Source organism: Globicephala melas, chromosome 17 (assembly GCF_963455315.2).
Source record: "Globicephala melas chromosome 17, mGloMel1.2, whole genome shotgun sequence".
In the NCBI taxonomy this organism is placed as follows: domain Eukaryota; kingdom Metazoa; phylum Chordata; class Mammalia; order Artiodactyla; family Delphinidae; genus Globicephala; species Globicephala melas.
In genome coordinates, this window is record NC_083330.1 from 1,745,413 (window position 1) to 1,769,846 (window position 24,434).

Genomic DNA, 24,434 nt, shown 5'->3' on the forward strand with positions numbered 1-24,434 from the left:
ATTAGTGTATAAGCCCAGGTTTATGTAAGGTTAGTCCTTTAGAGTTATTCCATGTGGAGACTGTGTAGCACGTGTGGTTACATAGACGGCAGATTTCCTCTAAGGGCATTAACTCTAGTCAGCTGAAAATATCCAGCTGCCACGATTCATTTAAAGCAGAGAGTGCAAATGTTCAAGACGTGCTTTAATTTGCGGTGCAGGAAGCCATGGTTATGATGATCAGGGAGCGGAGAGAAATGTATGTCACTAACTCAGATTAGTCCTCATCTTCCATGGGTAGTTGAGCTTCTCTGCATATTTAAAATGTCTTCCTCACTCTTGAATATCAAAATTAAAGTTAAGAAAGTCACGTGAAGTTGCAGTGTTCTTTTGTGCTGTGCATGTTTTTTCTTGTCACAAATTCAAAAAAACATTAGTTCAAAGAGACAGACAATCGTTGTCCCCTCTCAGGCTTTTCATGTATTTTTAAGAGCAAACAAAAAAGAATATTTGAACACTTCCCTGTAATCATTTGAAAGTGCTGGTCAAGGCTCTCGGAACAAGTTTCTCTGAAAACATGAATAACGTGGATGCAGAGAGCCGTAGGCGTGAAAGTCTCTGCCACGTGTCCGGTTCTGAAACCCAGACCAGTCTTATGGGACAGGAGAGTGACACAGGCTCCTGATGAAGCTGGGCCAGAGAAATGCCGCCTGGGGTGTCTTTGTTTGCAGAAATGAAATCATGTGTAATACCCACAAGCTCCTACTTACAAAATTCAGAAGAGACAAAAAAGCAATTTAATTGGAGAAAAATATATAAATGTACACTATTTACATAGCATTTTGAATACTGAACTACACAATTTTTCTATTGCTTCAGAAATGGCTGGGATTGAAAGATAGTTTGTGCATTTTCTAACGTGCACAGCAGAGTGCACTTTATTGTGTTGCACCACAGAGGCGTTTGGCTACTTCCCATTCATTTGGGGATTTTTATCCATTCCTCTCCATTAAGCTTGTATTGAAACATGCAAGAACTTGAAACAGGAAGGTAGAAGTAAATAATGAAAGCTGTAGGAAGCTGCTTTAAACTCAACAGCACTTTTGTAGACCATTTAGGACGGCATCACTGAATGTTCTCTAACGACAACAGAAACTCAGTAGAAGACCATAGAGATATTTAGGGTGGCCGTGGCGTTTTAAGGAGAGTCTAGTTGTTATTGAAATGCGAACATCCACATAAATTTCAAGCACGAGTATTTAGGCGTGGAGAAGAACTACGAACCTCTCGTCCGAAACCGACTTAGAGAAGATGAGGAACAACTGGCTTAACAGCTGACAAAGCGCTTCAGCTCGTGACAGCAAAAGATTGTACATGGTGCTCGGTATCTGTGCGTGCGGTTTCTGTGTGATCTTTCCACTGTACATCGGGAATGCATTGAAAAATGTCAAGAGGAGTTGCTGGTGGCCAAAATAATGGATAAACATCGATGTGTAAGTTTATGGCATGCTGGAGAGAGAATCCCGCTCACAGGTCTTAGATATGCATCTCAAAGATTCTCCAAATGTACCTGAATCTCAAGATGCCTTGTAGTCATTCAAAGTTGTGTGTTGTCTGGGTTCCTCTGTAGTGTTCCATTTAAAAACAGATTTTTTTAAAAGGGAAGTAAGCAAATATGAATTTGAAGCTGCATTTATGTTGTTTGAAAGAAGAGATTTTGAACACATAACTGTTTCAAGTCGCAAACAGACAAATGAGACGATGGTCTGATCTAATTTGTTCTGACACCTCCGCAGGCAGAACGCTTTTCAAGTCATCGCCGTGGACGGGGTCTGCAGCGGGATCATCCAGTGCCTCTCTGCTGAGGACTGTGGCGAGTGGCTGCACGCCGTAGCGGCCAATATTTCCAGCCTCACGAAGCACAACGTAAGTAGTGATTCAGGGAGCTCCTGGCCGGTTCCTCGGCCTCGGTGAATTTCTGCAGTACATACATAACCTTGCATCAGCTGCGAATGGACCACTGCACGCCCATCATAAACACTACTGTGCAGTGTTTAAAGAAAATCACTCTGTCCTGAGAGTTTTAGTCCAATGTATCAGCTCAACAGTATTGACACCTAAGTTTCCATTCACAAACATTGTGACATCTACATTAGTTAAATAATTGAAAATAGATATTTAGCGTGTGAGCACTAAAATATCTATTATCTGTATCTATATGTATCATCCATCTACCTATGTCTGTATATCTATCTATATATGCATCTGTCTAGATATCTTTACACCGCTTCTCCCTCTGGTTCCTCTGGAGATCCCCCGAATTTAGAGTATTAACTTGAAGCAAGTACTGTCTGTTACAACCCATGAATCTTCACCTTCACAAATCTATTCAAGTACGGGAGCTGGTTTAGGCTTTAGCTGGGACCCAGCCCCCTAACCCATGGCTCCTGCCACCTCTCTCCTTCCACGGGGTAAGGGAGTAGGATAAGTAAAGTGAGTGGGCTTCTGCGCAAGCACGGCTCTAAGGCGAGTCTCTCTGAAGCGTCATCTTCCATTGTTTAGTTTGGTGCCACCTTGGATAATGGTAAAATAAAATCAAAATAGTTTTGTCAGAATATTTTTAACCTTTATATTCAACGATCTAGAAAAAAGTTTTCAGGCAGCAAATATAACTGCGTTGTTTTTTTGCCTTGGGTTTTGTGGGGGTTTTTGTCAGTCTGAAACCTCTTGTCCTTTTCGGCGATTCCAAGTGATGACGCCACCAGATCGGCAGACCCAGTCTTGGGTGGGCACTCTTGCCCCAACCAGATGTGCCCCGGAGATATCAGCCTGGATTATCCGGGAGGGTCCAGTGTAATCACTAGAGTCTTTAGAAGTGGAAGAGGTAGGAAAATGAGAGGAGTAGGGAGACGGCAGCACGGGGAGGGGGAGGGCTGACACTGCTGGCTCTGAGGATGGGGAGGGACCAGGACCCCAAGAGGGCAGGAGGCCAGGAGAAGCTGCCCACGACGAGGGGACACTGCCGCCCCGGGCAGACACCATCCTGCCCTCACCCTGGTCTCATCCCAGAGAGGCCCACTGAGGCTGCCGACCTACAGAACTGCAGGATCACGGATTAGTGTTTCTTTTAAAGCACGTTTGTGGTAATTTATGATTTCAGTAATAGAAAATGAATATAGCACCTATTGATCTTCAAAATAAATCCATGGAATTTTCTTCACTTAATCTAAATCTCATGGTTTAATCTGAAAATCATACTTTTTCACGTTTAACTTTTTCGGAATAACCATGAAATGCACTTGCATATAAGAGAAAACAACCTAATATTTGTATTATTAGGTTGTCCATGTGCAAAGCAGCCTACAATATTATTTGAATCCCTAGACCCTTTCAAAATAACTCATTTGTAATAATATCACAAGAAAGTCATTATAATTGCTGAGCTGAAGCCACCTGAACAGGGACTGTCTTTGGAGTGGGAAGGGTCTGTGTGTCTCAGTGCCTCGGTGGGCGGGGCAGGGCTGGGAGCCTTCAAATACCACAGAAAGGGGGAGGGATAAAGGGCAAGAATCAAGTGAAGGAAGATGGAAGTATAGCTCCGAACACGCTCCTGTTTGATCAAAGGGAACTGAAGCTGATGCTTTTGCAGAGGTATGGCTGCCATGGGGAAAGCACGGCTGCAGTGTCAGGGAATCGGTGTGGAGCTTTGGTCTCTACTCACCAGCTCTGGGACTGGGCTTCGTGGTCCCCTTCGTCAGCGGGCGCTGTTAGCTCCAGCCACCGTGAGGGTTAAATGAAAAAGTGCTTTAGACATCCTGGCCCTTAAATGATGCTGAAACATTTGCGCGTTTTCTTCTCTGCAGCTGCACTCTACATTAAATGATTTAATCCATAAACCACCAATGAATGGCCGCATCGATTTGCTTATTGTATGTGAGGTGGCACACCTTTGCTTTGTCCAGTTGTCGTTTGAGATTCTCCATCTTCTGAAAGATGGCTGTTTGGATAACAATGCTGATAAAAAGGGACAAGACGAGTTAAATGTCTAGTAGTGACTAGACCATTAAGCAGCTATATTTCTGGCAGCCACAGATCTACCCCTCAGTTCCCTCATCTTTAAAAGAGACAGAGGGAAGACGATAGAAGACAAAGCTCTCTTTCAGCCAGCATTTCATGAATCTAACCTTTCCAGCCACTGTTTACCGCTCCAGCACTAAAATCAATCCTGAATGATAAGCAGAGAGAATCTCATGCAACATTTCTACTAAGGTTACCTACTAACATAAAGGGATCTCTTCTAGTCTAAATTCTTCCATATATATCCTATGCATGCATTTCCTTTATTGGAATGGAGTATGCTGCTTGAAATGTATCACTTGTGTGTGTGTGTGTGCGCACGCGCAGACAGATATAAATATATATGTATATGTAATATGCCTCTATTCTTTTTTAAAAGATTTATTTATTGCTTATTTATTGCTTATTTATTTTTGGCTGTGTGGGGTCTTAGTTGCGGCATGCAGGATACTTGTGGTGGCGCGCGGGATCTTCATTGTGCTGCGCGGGCATCTCTCTAGTTGTGGCATACGGGTTTTCTCTCTCTAGTTGTGGCGCACAGGCTCCAGGGTGCGTGGGCTCTGTAGTTTGTGGCACGCGGGCTCTAGTTGAGGCGAATGAGCTCAGTAATTGTGGCGCATGCACGCGGGCTTAGTTGCCCTAAGGCACTTGGGATCTTAGTTCCCTGACCAGGGATCTAACCCATGTCCCCTGCATTGCAAGCTGATTCTTTACCACTGGACCACCAGGGAAGTCCCAATGCTTCTATTCTTAGTGGTTCAATGAAAATTACTGTGATCTTAAATAAGAATGATTGCGTATATGAGATTTTCAAAATACATAATTCATATTTTATTATGTGAAAGAGAATAGACTCTTTTCCCCAAATGTTTGTATCAATTGAGAATGCTTTCAATGACAAACTAGAGAAACCCTAAATACTGATGAGTAAAGAGTTGGGTTTTTCCCCGAATGAAAAGCACTGTGGATGGTGGCATCTGCTGGAAGCCACCATGCACCCAGAACCCATCCTCTGCCTACACACATAAGGGCTGCAACAGTTCCAAACATCACTTCAGTGTTCAGAACAGGAAAGAAAGGGAAGAAGGATAAGTAGCGCCAGCTACATCTCTCCTCTTTCATCAAGATAAGAGAAAATTTCCCAGAAACCCTTTAGTGGACTAATAATGTTCACTTCTCCTCCTGAACTCAGCCCCATGACGATTCTGAGGGGTGGGTGGCTGGAGAGTGGGGGGGCTAGTCTCTGCCTTTTCTAGTGTTTGTAGTGGGAGAACCAAGGAAAGAAGATTGTGAATGGCTTCTGAGTCAGATAACCAACAATATCCACTACACTGCTTAATACTAAAAACATATTAATTCTAAAAATAATGCATGAACAACCAACACCCCTATGCTTTTTGTGGATTGATCACAGTCCTTCAGGATTCACACACACACACACACACACACACACACACACACACACACTTCGTCAGTCATTTGAGTTCCTGCAGGATGTATTCCAGCCATCTTCCTATATTTTACCCATTTACCTGCAGGAGCAAAACCCATTACTTGGGAGTCATATTTAATCCATAGAGTTCTGCTATTTTAGATGGCAAACACTTGCAAGTTGAGAAAAGGGAACTTTTCCTCATAATACTGTTGGTTGTGGAAGCTAAAGAAGAAACTTCTATCGTGTCTACCACATTAAAAAGACCCGACAAAGCTTGTAGGTGAATTGAAAGTCATGACAAAATAAAGCCTAGCAGAAAGGAGATTTACCGAAAAGGAACTGGAGTCTGCGATCAGAGGTTGCAGCGTGTGGTTCTGACAGGCATGGGTGTCACTTAAGGAGACGTTTTCTTCCTTTTTATAGCTGCTGAGTCCTCAGATGCACTTTAGTGTAGTGTGTTGCTTTCTGCATTGCTTCTCCTCACACACCAAAGTGCAAACTTCACACTTGCAGATGCCACCCAGAAATGGGTTACAGAGGGTGGAGTCAGACAACGGCAGAGTCAGTAGATCAAGTCAGAAGAAAGGCCGGGCAAGCTGGGCATTCTGTTGTGTGCATATGTGAACTAGCCAGCCTACTCTGTCTCTTAGAAAACTACTCACCAACAGTTAAAGTTCTTGTAGAGTTCTTGATACTGGAGAACATTAGCTGATGTTTACTTGCTCAATCCAGAACGTCTGCCTTGATGTCAACTGTAAAGCACGGTCGTAAGAAAACAGGCAGCTTTACTGACAGCTCCCCTGCCAGCCCTGGTCCGGTTGGGCTCTACCCGCCTGGCCCCGCCCCCGCCTCCCCTTTGGAGCATTCCCAGCCCCTAATGTTCCAGGGGCCTCAAAGCCACAGGCACCGCGCAGGGGCCCTTGCCCCGACACACCCACCCCTCCGCCACCCGTGCCCAGGCCTGGACTTCAACGTGGCCTTGGTCGTAATCATAGTGACAGGAGCTGACCGTCCTGGGCCCACAGCTGCTCCCAGGCCGACGGAAGCTCCACGGGAACGTAGGGTAATTCCTCCCCCGGGCATACCTTGTCCAGTGCGAGTCAGGTGGCAGAAGGAAGCAAGCTAACAGAGGACTTGCCCTTGCTCACTGGATGAACCATCTGGAAACGCAGTGACTGCACGAGGCTCTGAAGGCGGGTCACACCTGGTGAACAACCGACAGCATTTGATGAGAAGCCCTGGGCAGCTCGGGCACATGGACCACTCGCCAGCCGATGCCTGCTTTCTGCTGCCGGCCTCCCTTCCCTTCACCTGTGACTCTGGCCTCCTGAGGACTGTACATCCTCTTCGGGCTCTGTTTCTCGGGAGGTGAGACCAAGGGCACCGAGCGGTCCACGTTCCGCCCAGGAGCGGACGTCATGTGGAAGAGAAGGGCACTAAGTACGCAGGTGAAAGGCCCCAGGACGTCACACGAGAAATCACTGGGAGTTTGCAGTGGCTCCATGGAACGTTTCTTAGAACTGCCGTCTTCGGCAACTGAGCTCAAGAGCCAGACCCGAGGGAGCAGAGGCAGCTGCAGGCCTCTCCCAAGGACCCAGGCCAGATTCTTACTGTGAGCACTGCACGTTCCCCTCCTTAGGAAGCCTGACTAATAATTTGGCAATGATGGACCTCTTCTCTCCACCTGTGACCAACACCGGCGGATAAAACACATCCCATCACTGCCTGCAACCCAGGGTCCCCGCTGCCTGCACACCCCACGTCCAGCCAGGATCCCCGCTGCCTACACACCCCGCCTCCGGCCAGGGTCCCCGCTGCCTGCACACCCCACGTCCAGCCAGGGTCCCCGCTGCCTGCACACCCCGCCTCCGGCCAGGGTCCCCGCTGCCTGCACACCCCGCCTCCGGCCAGGGTCCCTGCTGCTCACATGTGCGCAGGCGTTGTGCGACCTGCTCTAACACTCATGCCAAAGACATGCTTGTTTTGCCAACTCTACCAGAGGGTTCCTGAGGACAGGGATCTGGTACCCTTGGCATATTCCCTCCACGTCTGACATACAGTCATTTCTGGAGTTCAGTGAATTCACGGAAGAATAAGATCTCTGAGCAAAGAACGAGACATTTATAAATGGCTGCAACTTACTTTTAGCTTTTAGGCATCTAATTCACAGTAAGATTGTGTGTGTGTGTGTGTGTATTATATATACTATGTATGATATATACCATATACATGCTAATTGTAAGGATGGCGACAGGTAAAATTGAAAAGTTCTTGTACTAGAAAAAATAAGGAAGTTCACTTGGGTATAACACTGGGTGGTCATCCTGATGGACTCTTAATAGACAGGTTTTTAAAAGCAACAAGGCAGGTAATTACATTGTACCCATGGGCCTAGGGAATAACCAGGGTGGCCAGGGCGTAGAATCCATAGTCTGAGAAAAATGGATGAAAAAATTGAGCTGAAATGTGGGCTCCTGAGGCAGAAATCATCTTTGATTCTCCCCTTTCCTGGTGAAGGCAGTTTTACCAACAGCTGCAGAACGGATATATCGCCGTGATGCACCCACACTAACATCATGTGTCATCGGAAGGACTTACATCGACGGAATAAAGATCTCTCCGGGTCCTCACACATCTGCTAACTAACACTGGCCACAAATCTCTAAGGAAATTGGGGAACCGTTTCTGGTTTCCATAAGAATTATTTCCTTGGATAAATCTTCAAAATTAATTTTCATGGGAAAATATACCTTGTGAGCAGGGTCCTGCAGCACCCATCCTGAGAGCACATCACTCACCAAAACTGACGTGTACGTGAGGTTGAAAAAGTGAAAGTAATAGAATTAGGATACAATTTTTTAAATGTAAGCTCGTCACTTATCATTTTTTGTTTTGTTTTGTTTTGTTTTGTTTGTTTTTGCGGTACGCGGGCCTCTCACTGTTGTGGCCTCTCCCGTTGCGGAGCACAGGCTCCAGACGCGCAGGCTCAGCGGCCATGGCTCACGGGCCCAGCCGCTCTGCGACATGTGGGATCTTCCCGGACCGGGGCACGAACCCGTGTCCCCTGCATCGGCAGGCGGACTTTCAACCACTGTGCCACCAGGGAAGCCCCTCGTCACTTATCTTTAAACATTTAATTGGAAAATAATCCCTAAAGACGTTTAATGTAGGAAAAGGAAAACATTTTAAAAGAATATTTGAATATCCTATGTATTTTTCTTTTTGTCTAAAGAGAATGTCAAAAGACAACATTACCGCTTTGGTTTCTGGATACAACTGGTGATGCTAAAATTGAATATACAAAATTAAGGAATTAAAAAATAAGAGTGATATTTAAAACAAATGGATGCTTCTATTACTCCAAATTTTATTTTTAATAAATTAAATCAAAACAGATCTTTATTAAAACCAGTTGTGTAATTATTCTCAGTTTAACAGACCTGCAACAACTAGACTTCCTTTAAGGGGTTTCCATCATTAACATTCAATTAAAGGTTTTCAAAGAAAAAGAGGGACACATATTATCATTCCCCCCAGCATTTAAAGTGAATATTATTCCTTAAAATACAGTTCATAGGGCTTCCCTGGTGGCACAGTGGTTGAGAGTCCGCCTGCTGATGCAGGGGACACGGGGTCGTGCCCCGGTCCGGGAAGATCCCGCATGCCACGGAGCGGCTGGGCCCGTGAGCCATGGCCGCTGAGCCTGCGCGTCCGGAGCCTGTGCTCCGCGACGGGAGAGGCCACAGCAGTGAGAGGCCCGCGTACCGCAATAAAAAAAAAAAAAAAAACACAGTTAATAATATTTAAGCAGATGTTCACTTTTGATGTTGGGTAAATTATAAAGTAGTAGAATCATCATTTTATTTTCTGTTTGAGTGTAAGAAGTATAATCTGAAAAACACTTGTAATGTGAGTATTCAATGCCTTTATACGTGACCTTCAATTTTTTTAAGGGGAGTCGCAAATTTTAAATTCAATTTTAAATTTAAGTTCTAATGAAAATTCTCTAATGAAAAAGCTACTGGATTTAAATTAACCTTTCAATAATATAAGAATATACTATTGCATATAATAGAGTTTTAAAATATTTGTTTCTTTAAATAAGACTTCATTAATACCAAAGATTCCCATAAGAAAAAAAAATCACTAATGTAATAGAATAAAGTAGGAAGGCAAAATAAATTGTGAAAATGTTTGATAAAACAACATACATCTTTTTCTTAATATTATTTAACATCTACAAAAGTACGTAGATGGTATGCCAAAAGTACTCTTCTCAGTAATAAATTGTAAGAGCTTGAAAAAGAACTGTCTTTTCTATTCCATTTCATCCAAATGTGAAGATTCTTCTCACGCTGGGTTTTTAATATGTTCTTTCCCTTAAAAAATTATTCAAACTTCTCTTCCTGCAAGAGTATATCTATATTACTTTATTTTTATATCTACTGGGCATGTTGTTTCCTAGAAAATCAAACACTAAACCCTATTTGCCATTTGACGTAACAGAGTTGGTAAAAAATATATCTTAAAATATGTGCTTTCATAATAATTTTAGACTTTAGGTATTTATTAAAGTTCAGAAGAGAATAAAAATGAAAATTTATTACAATAATAATGGTATATTTATTGCTAGTGTTCTTATTAGTGTATATGTTACATGTACATTAAAATGTGTGCTTTTGTTGACATATATAAAATAAAATTACCATCCTCTTGTGTAGATGGTATATTATCCTTTGTCGAGCTAACATTTAATCATGGGCATTTTCCTAGCTACATTGAATGGACTAATAGGTATTTTGCTATTTGTTTAAATCATAAATAATGAATGGATTATTATTTGACATACACATCATTTAAAATATATCATTAATGTAATAGTGCCGTATGAATTTTCTGGCCTATTAATTTGTAAAAGATTGCTTATTGTATCTTAATATAGGTGTCTAGGAAAAGAATCAAAGATTCTACACGTTCTTTAGTCTCATAAACTAAGATTGATGTCTTAATCCAGCTAAATCAGGCGGGGCTGAACTTTCTGTAAGGCTCTGCTTCTGTTTCCTCTGCCCCAAAGGTGCAGCCCACCCTCCCCGCCCGCCCCAAGCCTGCGGGCTGAGAGCATGTCTATTCCCGAACACATCTACCCCCGGGCTCTGACTTCTCCTGGCTTCTCTCTCAGCACAGGTTTACAAAACTCTGGTCTGTGTTCAGAGGTTCTCAGATTAATTTTTTTAGCCTTTTGCCCTGTTCAGATTCAGACTCCAGCAACTGTCTTGAGGTGAAAAGCAGTGTTGCATTTGAAGCCTCACAGATCTCGCGTGTCGCCCCTGTAAACCCAGGAGAAGATACATGCTCTGCTCCTCTGTCTGTCCACATGCTCTCCGTCTGGGCGTCTGTCCCCGAGCCTGCCTAGCGGCCCTGAGCTGCCAGCTCGTCATCTCATCTCCGGAATCTAAGCCACGCTCCCCCTAGTTACAGCGGGAGCTCTCAGAAGTCTTTAAACAAAGTGCTTTCACTAGGTTTATCTTTCCATTTCCGTGGCCCTCAGTAGGATGGTTGAGGTGCCTCAGGCCACCCCATCCCGTCTTAAATACGTGTGCATTAAGTATGACTTGCACTGGGAGTTTGTGGGTGATACATCGTTTTCAAGTAATTAACCACCTTTTCCAGCTTTGTTCTCTATTCAAATTTAAAATACAATCTTTATCATTAACTCAGTAATATGTATTTTAGATTCAATGTTTAAGTTTCTATCAGAAGTCATTGTCACAATTAGTTTGGCAGGGTAAAACCCTGTTTTAATGATTGTAATTCTGTAATGCATTCAAATAGCCCCCTGAGATTAACCTTAAACACCTTTGGGTGTATTTGACCTTTTATTCTTGATGGGCCCATAAAGGTCTAAAAATAGTTGCACTTAGAATAGCACCACCAAATAATATTTTAATTTGGAAGAAAGTTGACATTCAGCAATGGATCTATAATTTCATATTAGGTTGATTGTTATGAATTTTATTTTTATTAGGTTGATTAAAAAGCATTCTGTTTTCTCTTTTTTTTTCACATTTAGGAAGATTGTTGATTTGGATAAACGTATTTCATATTCAGACACCTTGAAATCACTAAGTCATTTTTAATCTAATTGTCTTGGGTGTTTATAGAGTAGACTATCTTCCATTAATGCCATGCAAAGCTGTTCTTTCTAATACTGTTACATTCTATTTTTACATATTATCTTAAGTGTAATTTTTAATGTCACTGTTACACATTAATGATAAGGGTAATTCTCATAGTCTCTTGTTAAATGGATTTTATATGTTTAATTTTTAACCATGGTATTTGTTAATTTGATATAAATGCTGATTCTATATGATGTAAAAAAGCATTATTTTTTCTTTTACTTATTACATTTACTTTACCATTATTTTTATTACTTTGGGATTACATTTTTAGAGAAGATTTTGCATATCTTTGTAAGATTAAATTATTTTTCTTCTTAGCATAGCCATCCCATAGATGGGTTTCTATAAATCATGTCTGGTTCACAAATATGTCTTTGTGTTTAGTTCTCACTGTCTCTGAAAGTTAAAGTAAATGTCAAATTTACATATTGAGGTTTGTCATAACAATTAAATTTCCAGAATTGAATTTCTGATAAAAGTAGAACACTGTGTTATATTTTGGCATAGCAAGAATATGTCAGGTCTTAGTACCAACTGTTCCCTTTAGTCCAAAATATGTATTAATCTAATGATTGCCATTATTTTTGCATTTCTGTTGATTTTACTCACGTGGAAATCATTAGCAAAGTGGATAAATGGGGTTCTTTCAATCAATTACAAAGCTCTGAGATGATACTAAGAAACAGGATTAAATCAGATGCTAGTTCAGAAGAATCAGGATCTCTGAGCCAGTTGTAGATTTCCGGGTCAGAAAGGCGGGCATCCCAGGGGCCCCAGGCAAGGGTGGCAGCAGAAGGAACAGAGGCCCCCTCCCCCTCCCACCCCCACCCCCACCCCACGCTGTGATTCAGGGTGGGGCTTCGGAGGAGGTGGGGCCAACACAGGACACACCCCACAGGACAGCCGGCTGTGACTGACAGTGCTGGTCGGTCACGTGGGCACAGAGGGGAGATGAGGTGGAAAAGACCTTCTGCAGTCAAGGGTTCTGCAGCAAGGAACACAGCTGGACCCACACACAGGGCCCAAGAGAAGGTCACCGGCCACTTCTGCTTGGGTTTTCATGGCAGACCTGGTTCTTGGTTATGCAGTCCTCTGTGCAGCTCAGGTAAACATACAAAAAAAGAAAGAAGACTCTTGCCAGGTGAAAAAGTGCGAGGGAGACAGAGGGAGCGAGGGCGGGTGGGAGTGAGGGAGCCAGCAGGTGGGCAGGGGGTGGGGGGTTGGTGAGAGCCAAGCCAGAGCCAGGCTATACCCCGAGTTCTGTACAGAGGGGACCCCGCCCCCCCTCACCCTGCGGAGACCACATCCCCGTAAACTCCCTGCGGAGACGTTCCTCCCGGGTGGCCAAGCGTCACCGTGGTCTCTGATGCTCTGACGTGTGTGGTCCCACTGGCGTCTCCAGCTCACAGCTCAGGAAGCTGCGTCTAGTCCTCCAGCGTTGCTGGGATTTTCTCACCAGCCTCGCAGGCAGGAGACATCTCGGAGCCTCTCCTGCAGATGGAAACACATCCTCTGCCTTCAGCTCTCCCGTCATTCGGAAACCACGCTTGACATGGGGATTCCATGAGCACCGGGGGAAGAGTCCAGAGCTCTCTCCACTGGGACCCCCAGACTGTGTTTTTCTGTGTCCAGTCCCTCAAGACTTGACCTAAGGCGACAAGTTGCAGGAGCCCAGATCCCTCGCCCCCCTCCCCCTCTGTATTTTTGTATCCACCGAGGAACTAGTCTTCCTCTGAGGTGAGAACTTGCTTTTAAATCATCAGCATTCTTTTCCTTCCCGTTATGGTATAAACTCTAGGTATCGAAGCCATTACAATTACTATAGACCTTCAAAGCTAGGAATTTAGATTTTTTTTTTAGAAGTAACTTGCATTCAAGACTAAGCTAGAGGTCAAATACAAGAGTTTGACTCTGTTCTGAGATATTCTGTCTCTTCACTTGTTCAACAAATATTGATTTTGCCCCTACTAAGACCCAGGCCGAGGTCTAGGTGCTAGAAGTGATGTATTTAATGAAACAGACAGAAATCTATGACCTCGTGCTCTTGTTTTCTGGGGAATCATAATACAAAAATAAGTTAAAATAAAATAAACAGTATTAGATAATGCTAAGTGATAGAAGGAAAAAATCAGAAAAAGGCCATTTATAGCGGTGCACCGCTTGACATCTCTACCTTGCTACCTCTAAGCAAGGGTTGTAAAGAAACCTCAAATTTCTTTCTTTCTTGTTCACACCGTGGTAACTTAAAAGAATTCATTTGTTTTCTTTTGATCCTTTCACCCATTTTAATGAAGAATTTTGTTCAGGTTACCGTTTTTAATCTCAATTTTAAATTGTCCAACATATTCTCTGGTTGGACTCTATGAACCCAGATTAGCCACATTGTCCCCACCCTAAAAACCTAGAGCTGTAGGTTACCAATGTGGTATGTGCGCGTGTGTTTGTGCTATAAATCAGAAAATATCTGTCTAGTTCATTTAGGTACTGTGATTTTCTATTTAGAAGGAGATGTTCCAGTATGATTCAGAAAAAAATAGAAATCGGAGCACTGTGTGTTATTTTCTTGAACTAACCTGGAGGAGCCCATTGAAGCAAATTTGATGGCAGAGGCTTGATCGTGAAAACCAGTCTCCATTGAATGTCGTTTTAAGTAAATACTGTGCCAAGAAGTGTCGTTTATTTACCTTCAGTCATACATGTTATGTCCTTCATAGAACTAAAATTACATGTTAGGGGAGCTAAAACATACACAGCTAGATAGTACTCACTCTAAGACAGTGGTCCACATAAAATGCTGGTAGGATTTTATAGCAATCCTTAAAAACTAGTAAAAAGCATAGTTCCACGAAGTATTCAATATGAGTTTTTGGACTGGTAGTGAAACATGCTTAGGGGTCTGCTCTTCTCTGCCATCTCCAGACTATCCTGATTTTAGCTGAAGGCACCGATAGTTCTGGAGATTTCCTGCACTGATTCCTCACCAGAGCGAAAACTACTTGGAAATGATTGTAGCGATGTTAGAAGGATATGATATTTGTGCATGACCCTGCAGAGATCACACACCTATGCTCAAATTTTATTTTCTTTCACATTTTAAGTGACATATATCCTGCCAGTAAGTCTGTTCTCGTACATGAGCCATTTGTGCCTCCAACTTTGTGCCTCACGTTCATCAAATTTCCTCTTAATTCACGTTTATCAGTAAGACAAAGGGAAATAAAACTAAAAAAGGAAAACCAAAATAATTCAACAAAACATATTCTAAGTGAAAACAGTCTGTGTTTGGTCTGATGTAAGAGTATATCACACAGGGAGCATCATTTAAGCTTCTCTAGAAAACCAATGAAAGATAATAATTGGTTTTAATTAGTAAAAATTCTGTTGAACAAAGATTTTTTGTATTATAAGGTCATTTGTCTAAATCTGATACTCATTTTCATTTGGCTTTTAAAGTTTGTTTACATGACTTAATACAGAGGAAACTCTTTCTCTGAAGACTTATTTTAAATTCTTATGACCTGCCAATAAATTGTCGTAAAGTAAATGTTTATTTTATTTGAGGTCCTGACTAAAACTATTTCGGTACGTGTACATTATCCTTTAGTGTTTGAATATTCCATTTCTTCTGTTCTCTTAAGTGTTAAAACAGATCGAGTATAATATGATTTCAAAGTGAAAAAATAAATTATAAAAAGTTACTCTAGGGCCTTCCCTGGCGGTCCAGTGGTTGAGACTCTGTGCTTCCACTGCAGGGGGCACAGGTTCGATCCCTGGTTGGGGAACTAAGATCCCACGTGCCGCGCGGCAAAGGTACTCCTTATTCTCAGCAGATTCTCACTTAACATTTTATGGAAACATAGGCTTTTCATTTCTTATAAAGAGAAAATTGTTAGATGGAAATCTTTCCAAAATGTTTCTATGTGAAATTTGGGATAATTTTGATAGTCAAAATACAAAAAAAGTTCGTAATTCGTGTTAGATATGCAATGATTTCAGTAAGTCAACGTAAGTATCAGTTTACATAAACTCACTAAAAATAGATTCTCATAAAATTTGGGAGATCTCGTGTTCTCACTTTTATTGTTTATTTATTATTACAGATTAGAAAAATCAACAGAAACTTCCCTGTAAACCAGCAGGTAAGATGGAGAAACACTCGCAAAGCCGAGTCGTAGGTTTCTTTCATTTTATCTATTACGTTAATAGAAGATAATCTTGATTGCATTTACTTTTATGTGCAAATAATTGGTACTGTCATTTGCCATCTTCAGGAAAATACATAACTTATTAGATTTCTTTCATATTATATAATATACCTGGTTTTTCTAATCATACTAATAAGAAAAGCTTTTGAGCTAAGTGAATTAAGTCAAAACTATTTTGACAAAACAATTGTATTTATCTGCACGCAGTGCTGAAGAACTTTGACAGCTGTTTCCATAAGACAGTTTTACTGTATCTTAAACATTTGGGAGACCTATGTTTAGTGGACCTAAAAGTTAAAGGGAATTTTCAAAATTGGCTGATGGTGTTGAAAATGAGGCTAAATTAATGTGTGGAATGAAAATAATGTCCGATTAACCAAGCTAAGAATTTAGTTGACTTATTGGACTAATAATTGATGTTAGAATAAAATAATTGATTATAAAAATAATTGGTTCCACTTACAATTTTATTTTGCTAAACTTAACTTTCATTGCTTCCGTAAACATAATATAAGCATTAATCAGAATAAGAAAAGGAAGCGCAGGTTCAGCTTGTGGAATCAGAGTCACCCTGTCTGGCACGTGTGACAGTGGCAGGGAACCCATGGCTGGACACAGACGTCTGACACTTGACATCAACCTCAGTTTGCAACCGCTGATCAAAATCTAAACACCTGGATATTGATTCATAGATGGTACACCCGGCGCAAGTTAATTTCCATGGTAAAATTTTAAAAATAATCTTCAGCTTGTCAAAACAGGTTGCTTTTCTTATCTAAGCCTCAGCTCCCTCATCTGTAGCATTTGTGTAAGTCTAACTATCTCACATGTTTATTTTTGAAAAGTAAATGATAACATGTAAATTTCTTAATATATGCCATTATTTGCACTAGTGTATTAAGTGTTTAAGTGTGTTCTTTGCAGTAGAGAATTTATGTTCTGGTATAAGTTGTATCATTAACGACGCCCAGGCTGCCCGCAGAGCCACGTGTGACCGAGCTAGGAGTGATCAGAGCCTTGGAGAGCGCACTGCGCCTACAGCTCTGACCTGTCTTCCCCTTGGTGTGGCCCCGGGTACCCGGCACGCCTCCTCGGGCCCCGCATCTGAGCCAGCCGGTGCTCTGGGTAGACACACAGCAGTATGGGTGTGTTTGGGGCCTTTTTCATAGCACAGAGACCAGGCTCCAGCCCAGAGCATCTGATGCACTAGCTCCGGGATGATGCCTGGGAAACTGGCTTTGTTGCTCCCATCCCGTCCCAGGTGATTCTGAGGCTGGGAGTGCACAGGTGACATCTGGGAAAAACAGTTTAACAGTTTCGCAGGGCTAAAGCAGAGGGGGAAAGTCATTAAGGATAAGTTATTCAAATAGAAGCCTCAGCCGTGAGGGAAGAGTGCCAGGCCCAGGACTAGACAGGGTCGTTTCATAGTCACAGATCTATGAAAATGTAGACCTACTCATTTGGGGAATCCTTGTCAAAAATATGAATGAAGAATATTTCCTTAAAAATGACTCTAATGTTTGTGTTATCACTTCCCTTGCCCTTTAGACCCTAAACATGTGAAGTGTTTTTTGTTTTGTTTTGTTTTTTGCGGTTCGCGGGCCTCTCACTGTTGTGGCCTCTCCCGTTGCGGAGCACAGGCTCTGGACGCGCAGGCTCAGCGGCCATGGCTCACGGGCCCAGCCGCTCTGCGGCATGTGGGATCTTCCCGGACCGGGGCACGAACCTGCGTCCCCTGCATCGGCAGGCAGACTCTCAACCACTGCGCCACCAGGGAAGCCTGAAGTATTAATATTTAGTGTAATTTAATTACTGTGAATATTTCATAACCCTGACTACGCCAGAGCTATGCTTTATTTATGATGGCAACGACATGGAACACTTCCTACACACACCCTTCAGTGACTTGGGACAGTCCTCGCCACCTCTGCATGTATCTAGGTTTTGAATAACATGGAGCGAAGTCATAAGAATCTGAAAAAGCTTGCATATAGAACAAATCATAATAAAACCTGTTTAATATTCTAACTCATACATAATAAACACAGATAAGCATAAGCATTTATGGGTTTTTATTTGCTAGCCTTTTAATGTTATTATTATTATAGTGAAATTTTATTTCATATATCTTAGTATCTCACAATTATGAAATTATAGTGAATTCTTCTTGGCACTTTAATAACTGAAAGCGGGAGTTAATAGATTTTTCCCTCACTACCTTCCACCACGTTAATGAAGTCTTTCAGGAAATAGGATTAGTTTATAGTTCGACATTCATGTATATGCATAACAGGAAAAACTCACCTGCGTAGTGTGAGAGCGATGCATTAGGAGATCAAGGTACATCCTCTACTTAAAATTTGAGCCGCGTTAAGGAATAAAAATGAAAATCATACATAATCTCATTTCTCATCCAGATTTAGCACTCAGACAGGACTCTTACCTTGGACTAGTTGCTTTCATCTCAAATTTCTTCCTAACTTAATTTTCATGTAGTGTTCTCTGAAGCTCAGATTTGATATAAATATGTATGTTTATACATACGCTTTTTATTAAATAACTCAGACATAATGTTAAAGTATTTAAGTCCCCTCATATCTGTGATACTCTAGGTCTCAAACAAAACCAAAAAGACATCATCCAAGATACATTAGAACAGAACTCTTCTGCTTCCTATGGGATTTGGTTTTGATTTTGTGCCGCCCGTGTGATACATGTACCCCAACCAGAGAAATTAAAATAAAAGCAAAACACAAAGGGATCTGGAACTGGAAAAAGTCACTGTGCGCAGCAGGGGCCAGTGCTGGGGATCAGCTCTTCAGGGACACCCTCACATTCCAGGGGGCATGAGACTCTCAGTAAGACCACCTCACGGAAGAAGAGATTTTAATCAGACGTATAAACCATATGAGCAAATAAACCATTAGAAGGGAAAGCATAGTGTGGACATTAAAGAACAGTCCACAACTATTTTTACTTATCATGTGTTGTGTTTTTTTAAAAAATAAGGGAGTGGAAACTGTAAGTCCAGAACAGGAGATGGTGTCCAAAAATGTGGATTTACAAAAGAACCCCACAGAAGTTCAAAAATGAACAAAATATGAGTATATTTGACATTATAATCAATTAACCAATTGAATAATAGCACAGATACAAATGAAGATAAAATATGTAATTGGAAATAGCACATCTGAGAGTATCATCAGAATGCAGCACATACAGAAAGGGGTGAAACTATGAAAGATAATGTAAGGGTTGAAGTTTAGAATGAGAAGCTCCAAAAAAGGGACGTTCTGCAGAAAGACTGGAAACGTGTGAGAGGCGGCGTGTGAAGAGAGACGGTGGCTAAGCGTTTCCATACGTCATGAGATAAGGAACCACGCCAGCCCCGGAGCCTGATGAGGACAACCAGAGCCACGCCCCCGAGCGACCCGAAGCAGCCTGCACGTCCCGTCAGTGCGATAGTGACCCGCCATCAAGAGGGTGAGCTGCCTCACCTGGCACCTGTCTAGAAGACTCTCCACGAAAGTTCATTAGGTGCCAATGGCAAAGTGAAGAGCAGGGAATAAGTAGCCGCTATCTTTAATAAAGGGTGAAACATACACGTTATTGTACGAGAATACAGCACCTCAAGAAGATGTGCAAGAACCTGGTAAAGCGTCTGTCTGTAAACCTAAGTTGGACACACAGTGACACTGCCCACCACACCGTCTGTGAGGATGTCTGTGACATTGAATGGGATCTGTTGTTTGCGCCTCGTTGTATGAATATGACTCGTCCTCTGTGTTAACTGAGCACGAAGCCAAGACTCCTAACCTTCTCTACAAGGGTGTCCAGGAGGGCATCAGAGCAGTGAGTCATGGTCAGTGACTCCAGGCCCCCGTGAGGGTCTCAGTTGCATACGGAGATGCGGGTAACTTGGATCAGATGTGGCTCATAAATGCAAGTGACGTAGGCTCAGAACTCACTTTCTGGAGAGGTTGAAACAACAGTCATCGTGATGTCGGAAAGCCTAGTGCAGAGGAAGAAAACACTGGCAGGATTGCTCAGGCTTCCGAGGCTGCTCTTGAGCATTTAATACAGGGAAGGGGCCTGTTCCAAAACTGGGGAAACGGGAGCCATGTCTTCATCAAAATTCAGGTGCAAGATGAGTCTAGGGTGGGTGTTCGGTGGTAATGAGAGAACCATTGCAAAGTCTCAGGCCACTCTCAAGGTGTTGGTCTAGCGTGATTCCAACGTGTGCTTTCTGAGTCTGGAAGCGTTAAGAAAGGCTTGGCTGAAGCTAAGCCTGTGGTGAGGGCAGAACTGCAGGGCAGTGTGGACGGCTCACGATGTCCTGAGTTTATGTTGCCTTGATTTTGAGATTTAGAACAGACGAAAGGAGTCTCTTGCAACAAAAGAAAAGAATAACTTCCCTGAGCTCTTGCATTCATTACCGAGAATGTATCCCTTGTAGAGGACATTGATAAATTGCAATATGTATTTGAAAATGCAAATGGAATAGTGTGAATTCAATTGCTTATGATTTCATTATGGTCAGGCAAATACATAAGAAGACAGAAAATGTACAAAGTTAAATTTTAGCTATATTCTCCATATCTTAATGAATTGGTGAATACAGATATTTTGTGAAGCACAGATATCATCAATTAGATTTAATTGATGTATTAATGTTTATAAAAACCTTTAATACATTTAAATCTTCAGACATTCTCATATAATACTCTTGGTGAGAGTATGAATGGTTACAAAATTTTTGGAGGGCAGTTTTATATTAAGTACCAAAATTTAAATTGCACATTTCATTGGGCTCAACGTTCTTTTTTAAAGGATGTTAGCAGAAAAAAATTTACATGTAATAGAAAGATAAAGACAATTGTCCCACCAATATAGAAATGATTACATAAATTTGTTACAGTCACTCTGTAGATTATAATACCACTATACTCAAATAGGTCTACATGTACAGAAATTAAGGTTCAAAAAAAAAACACTCACCCACACGATGAATCCATCTGTTGGGGCTTTTTTAGGCCTATGTGCAAACATTCCTTTTAAAGGTTTAGGATGATTTCTACGAGATGGTTACCCCCGAATGTCTCCAGAGAAGGGTGAAGATCTAGAGGAGAGTGAAGATCCAATTTTCATGTTTTATTTTACATATTCTGTATGTTTGACTTATTTTTAATGAACATTTGTATAGATATTATTTATTAACTTAAAAGTAGATATTATTTATTAACATTAAAAACTTGAAGGACTTCCCTGGTGGCACAGTGGTTAAGAAACCGCCTGCCGATGCAGGGGACACGGGTTCGAGCCCTGTTCTAGGAAGATCCCACATGCCACAGAGCAACTAAGCCTGTGTGCCACAACTACTGAGCCTGCACTCTAGAGCTCGCGAGCCACAATTACTGAGCCCAAGTGCCACAACTACTGAGCCCACGTGCCACAACTACTGAAGCCCGTGTGCCTAGAGCCCGTGCTCCTCAACAAGAGAAGCCACCACAATGAGAAGCCCACGCACTGCAACAAAGAGTAGCCCCCGCTCACCACAACTAGAGAAAGCCCACACACAGCAATGAAGACCCAATGCAGCCAAAAATAAAATTAAAATTTTCTTTTAAGTTCTAAAAATAATTTTTAAAATAAGACAAAAATAATCACGTTACATATAACTTATTACACAAAAATAAGAAAATCTAGATGATTTTTTGTTACATAGCAATTCTTACAGTTTTAAGTAAATTTTGTCTTAATTATATTTTGAAAAAATGCCAATATAGTTCTGAAATACTACAGAAAAGCAGCACTTGATGTTATTGAATTTGAAGGAGATCCATTCTCTCTAGATTAGAATGCCTACAATTCTCACGCCATTTGCATAGCAAGGAATCAAGAAAATGTTTTTTCACCAAATGTGGAGACTTTTCTGGTTCATTAACTTTGATTTCATCCTCAAAAATGAGTTATAAATCTAGAGGGAGAATTAGTTTGTCAAGCCAGCCTCAAAGTATATTCTAACAAATTGACATATAGTAGAACGTCATGACAACACATGTAGTTATTTTTCACTATGCAATGAGCAATGACCTATACTGAAATTTGCATTTTAATTACATGATCCTACCTACTGAGGCATGAGTTAATTTTAATCACAGTTTAAACAACAGGCAGATTTAGGAGAATAAATAAAATGGACATGCTTAATATGGATTTGTTGTAATGACAGAAACTAAGGTTTTTTAAATGAAAATGATTTGTATTTCTTACATGCTGTATAATAGTATATTTTGTTCCATGAGCAAAACAATAAATGCAGTACATGTTTCAAAGCATATGCAAAATATAACAAAAAATTAGTACTTAATAAAAAGCTTAAAGGATTATGGTAATGTAATGTTTAAAGATAAATAGAGATGTTGGGGAGAAGTTTTCCTCTAGATAAAATGATGTAGTATATTTAGAAGTTAATAAATATTCAATATTCTATGATAATACATTAGAAGGAAAGGGGATCTGGAATAGATGTAGCTGTGGCTGAAAGAAGGAAAACAGAAATAAACCCTCGTTAGGTTTTTTTTTTTGACGATTTAAGGCAGTTCAATTAAAACCTCTTCGGGTTTCCATGTGGAGAAGCTCTTCTGCTAAACCTTTTATAGGGACTTGAAAAGCGGTTTCTGATGTATGTCAGATCACGCACTGCGGGTAGAGAGAGATGAGAAATCCTCCTTTCACAAGAACTCACCAATGGCTTCCATTCACTCTGAATAACAGCAAAGTCTTTACAAGAAAGCATCATTTAGAGTTCAATCAAGAGGCAGAAGCCACTCCAGTTATTTGAACAGAGAGGATTTAATGTACAGAATTTTAACTAGATATCAAGTGTTAAACATGTGAATGAAAAGGTGGAAAAAAATCACTACAGTTTTCACGGAGGTAGCAGGAAGCAGCCTCACAGTTAGGTCTGATGCGATGCTGAATTCTGTTTGCTAGTAGTCTGTTGAGGATTTTTACATCTGTAATTCATCAAAGTATCAGTATTTAGTTTTCTTTTTTTTATAGGTTCTTTATCTGGCTTTCATATAGGAATAATGCTATCGTCATAGAATGGAGGTATTCCCTCCTCTGCAATTTTTTGGAAGAATTCGAGAGAGATTGGTGCTCATGTTTTTTAAATCTTACGTAGGATTCACCAGTGAAGCCATCTTGTCTTGAACTTGTCTCTTTGGGGAGGTTTTGATTCCTGATTCAGTCTCCTTACTATTTACACGTCTCTTCAGATTTTCTGTTTCTTCACGATCCAGTGCTGGCAGTTTGTGTGTTTCTAGGGATTCTCCCATTTAACCTACGTTATCCAGTGTACCCGCCTACAATTATTTATGGCACTCTGTTACAACACTTCTTATTTCTGTCAAATCGGTAGTAACAGCCCCGTTTCATTTCTGATTAACTTATTTGAATCTTCTCTCTTTTTGCTTCAGCACTATAGCACGTACTTGTCAATTATGTCGATCTTTTGGAAGAACCAACTGTAGGCTTTGTTGGCTTTCTCTGTTGTTTTTCTGTTCTCTAAATGTTCTTTAAAATGTAAGGTTAGGTTGTTTTCACTGGAATTAAAGTATAAATTTTAATATTTGTTAGAGAATGCATTTCATAACCTATAATCATAAGTTTAAGAGCAACTTCAGTGTAATTTACATCTCTTTGGTGCCATAAAATAAGGCAGTGAGGTTCTAGTCAGTGAGTTAGTTTTAACAAGACAATAACTGGCAAGCTTCACATACGACTTTAAGTAAACACATACTGTTCCTACAATAGATTTTAAATCCCCGAAAATACAGTGTCCTGTAACAACATTTATAATCCAAGGTTTACAATTCAATAATCCTTAGAATTATTAAACCAAACATTTCAAGGTTTTTGTTGTTAGTAGTAAATAGAACTAATAGAGAATAAGTACAAATTTAAGTCAAAATTTTTGATAACTTACATGTAAGTATTCACTTTCATCTCATTGATAAAAGTTATTTGTTAACCCAATGCTCTGCATTCCCCAAAATGCTTTTGAATCCTCAAACTTGTAGCATGGAATCCTATCTGAACTTTAATAAAAATTAAATTACAATTATTTTAGGCTTCCAATAACTTATTTCCTCTTTAGATACAATTTAATTGTATTAAAACATCTGAGTATCTCATAAGCATGAAGTTACAGAATATAAAAGAAAATATTCAATATAGTAATCAAGAAATGCAGTTTCCTTTGTAAGTGTCCTGGATTTGCCCCCTCCTGCTCCACGCAAACACTTTAAGAATTTTCACAAGCTGCCATTCTTCACATCATTTTTCTTTTTTTTTTTTTGGTTCACGGGCCTCTCACTGTTGTGGCCTCTCCCACTGTGGAGCACAGGCTCCGGACGCGCAGGCTCAGCGGCCATGGCTCACGGGCCCAGCCGCTCCGCGGCATGTGGGATCTTCCCGGACCGGGGCACGAACCTGTGTCCCCTGCATCGGCAGGCGGACTCCCAACCACTACGCCACCAGGGAAGCCCC

At 41.1% G+C, this 24,434-nt stretch overlaps 1 protein-coding gene across 7 annotated transcripts in view; it reads left to right on the forward strand.

The window, feature by feature from the left end:
• Positions 1–24,434, forward strand: part of SNTG1 (syntrophin gamma 1) — a 479,377-nt gene that overhangs the window by 366,117 nt on the left and 88,826 nt on the right. For 6 of the 7 annotated variants that reach the window (XM_060286996.1, XM_060286991.1, XM_060286993.1 and 3 more), the window contains 2 exons: positions 1,776–1,905; positions 15,774–15,812. In XM_060286996.1, the coding sequence (XP_060142979.1) occupies positions 1,776–1,905; positions 15,774–15,812 (169 nt within the window). The remainder of the gene's footprint in view (positions 1–1,775; positions 1,906–15,773; positions 15,813–24,434) is intronic. The other variant, XM_060286992.1, reaches the window with a different exon arrangement.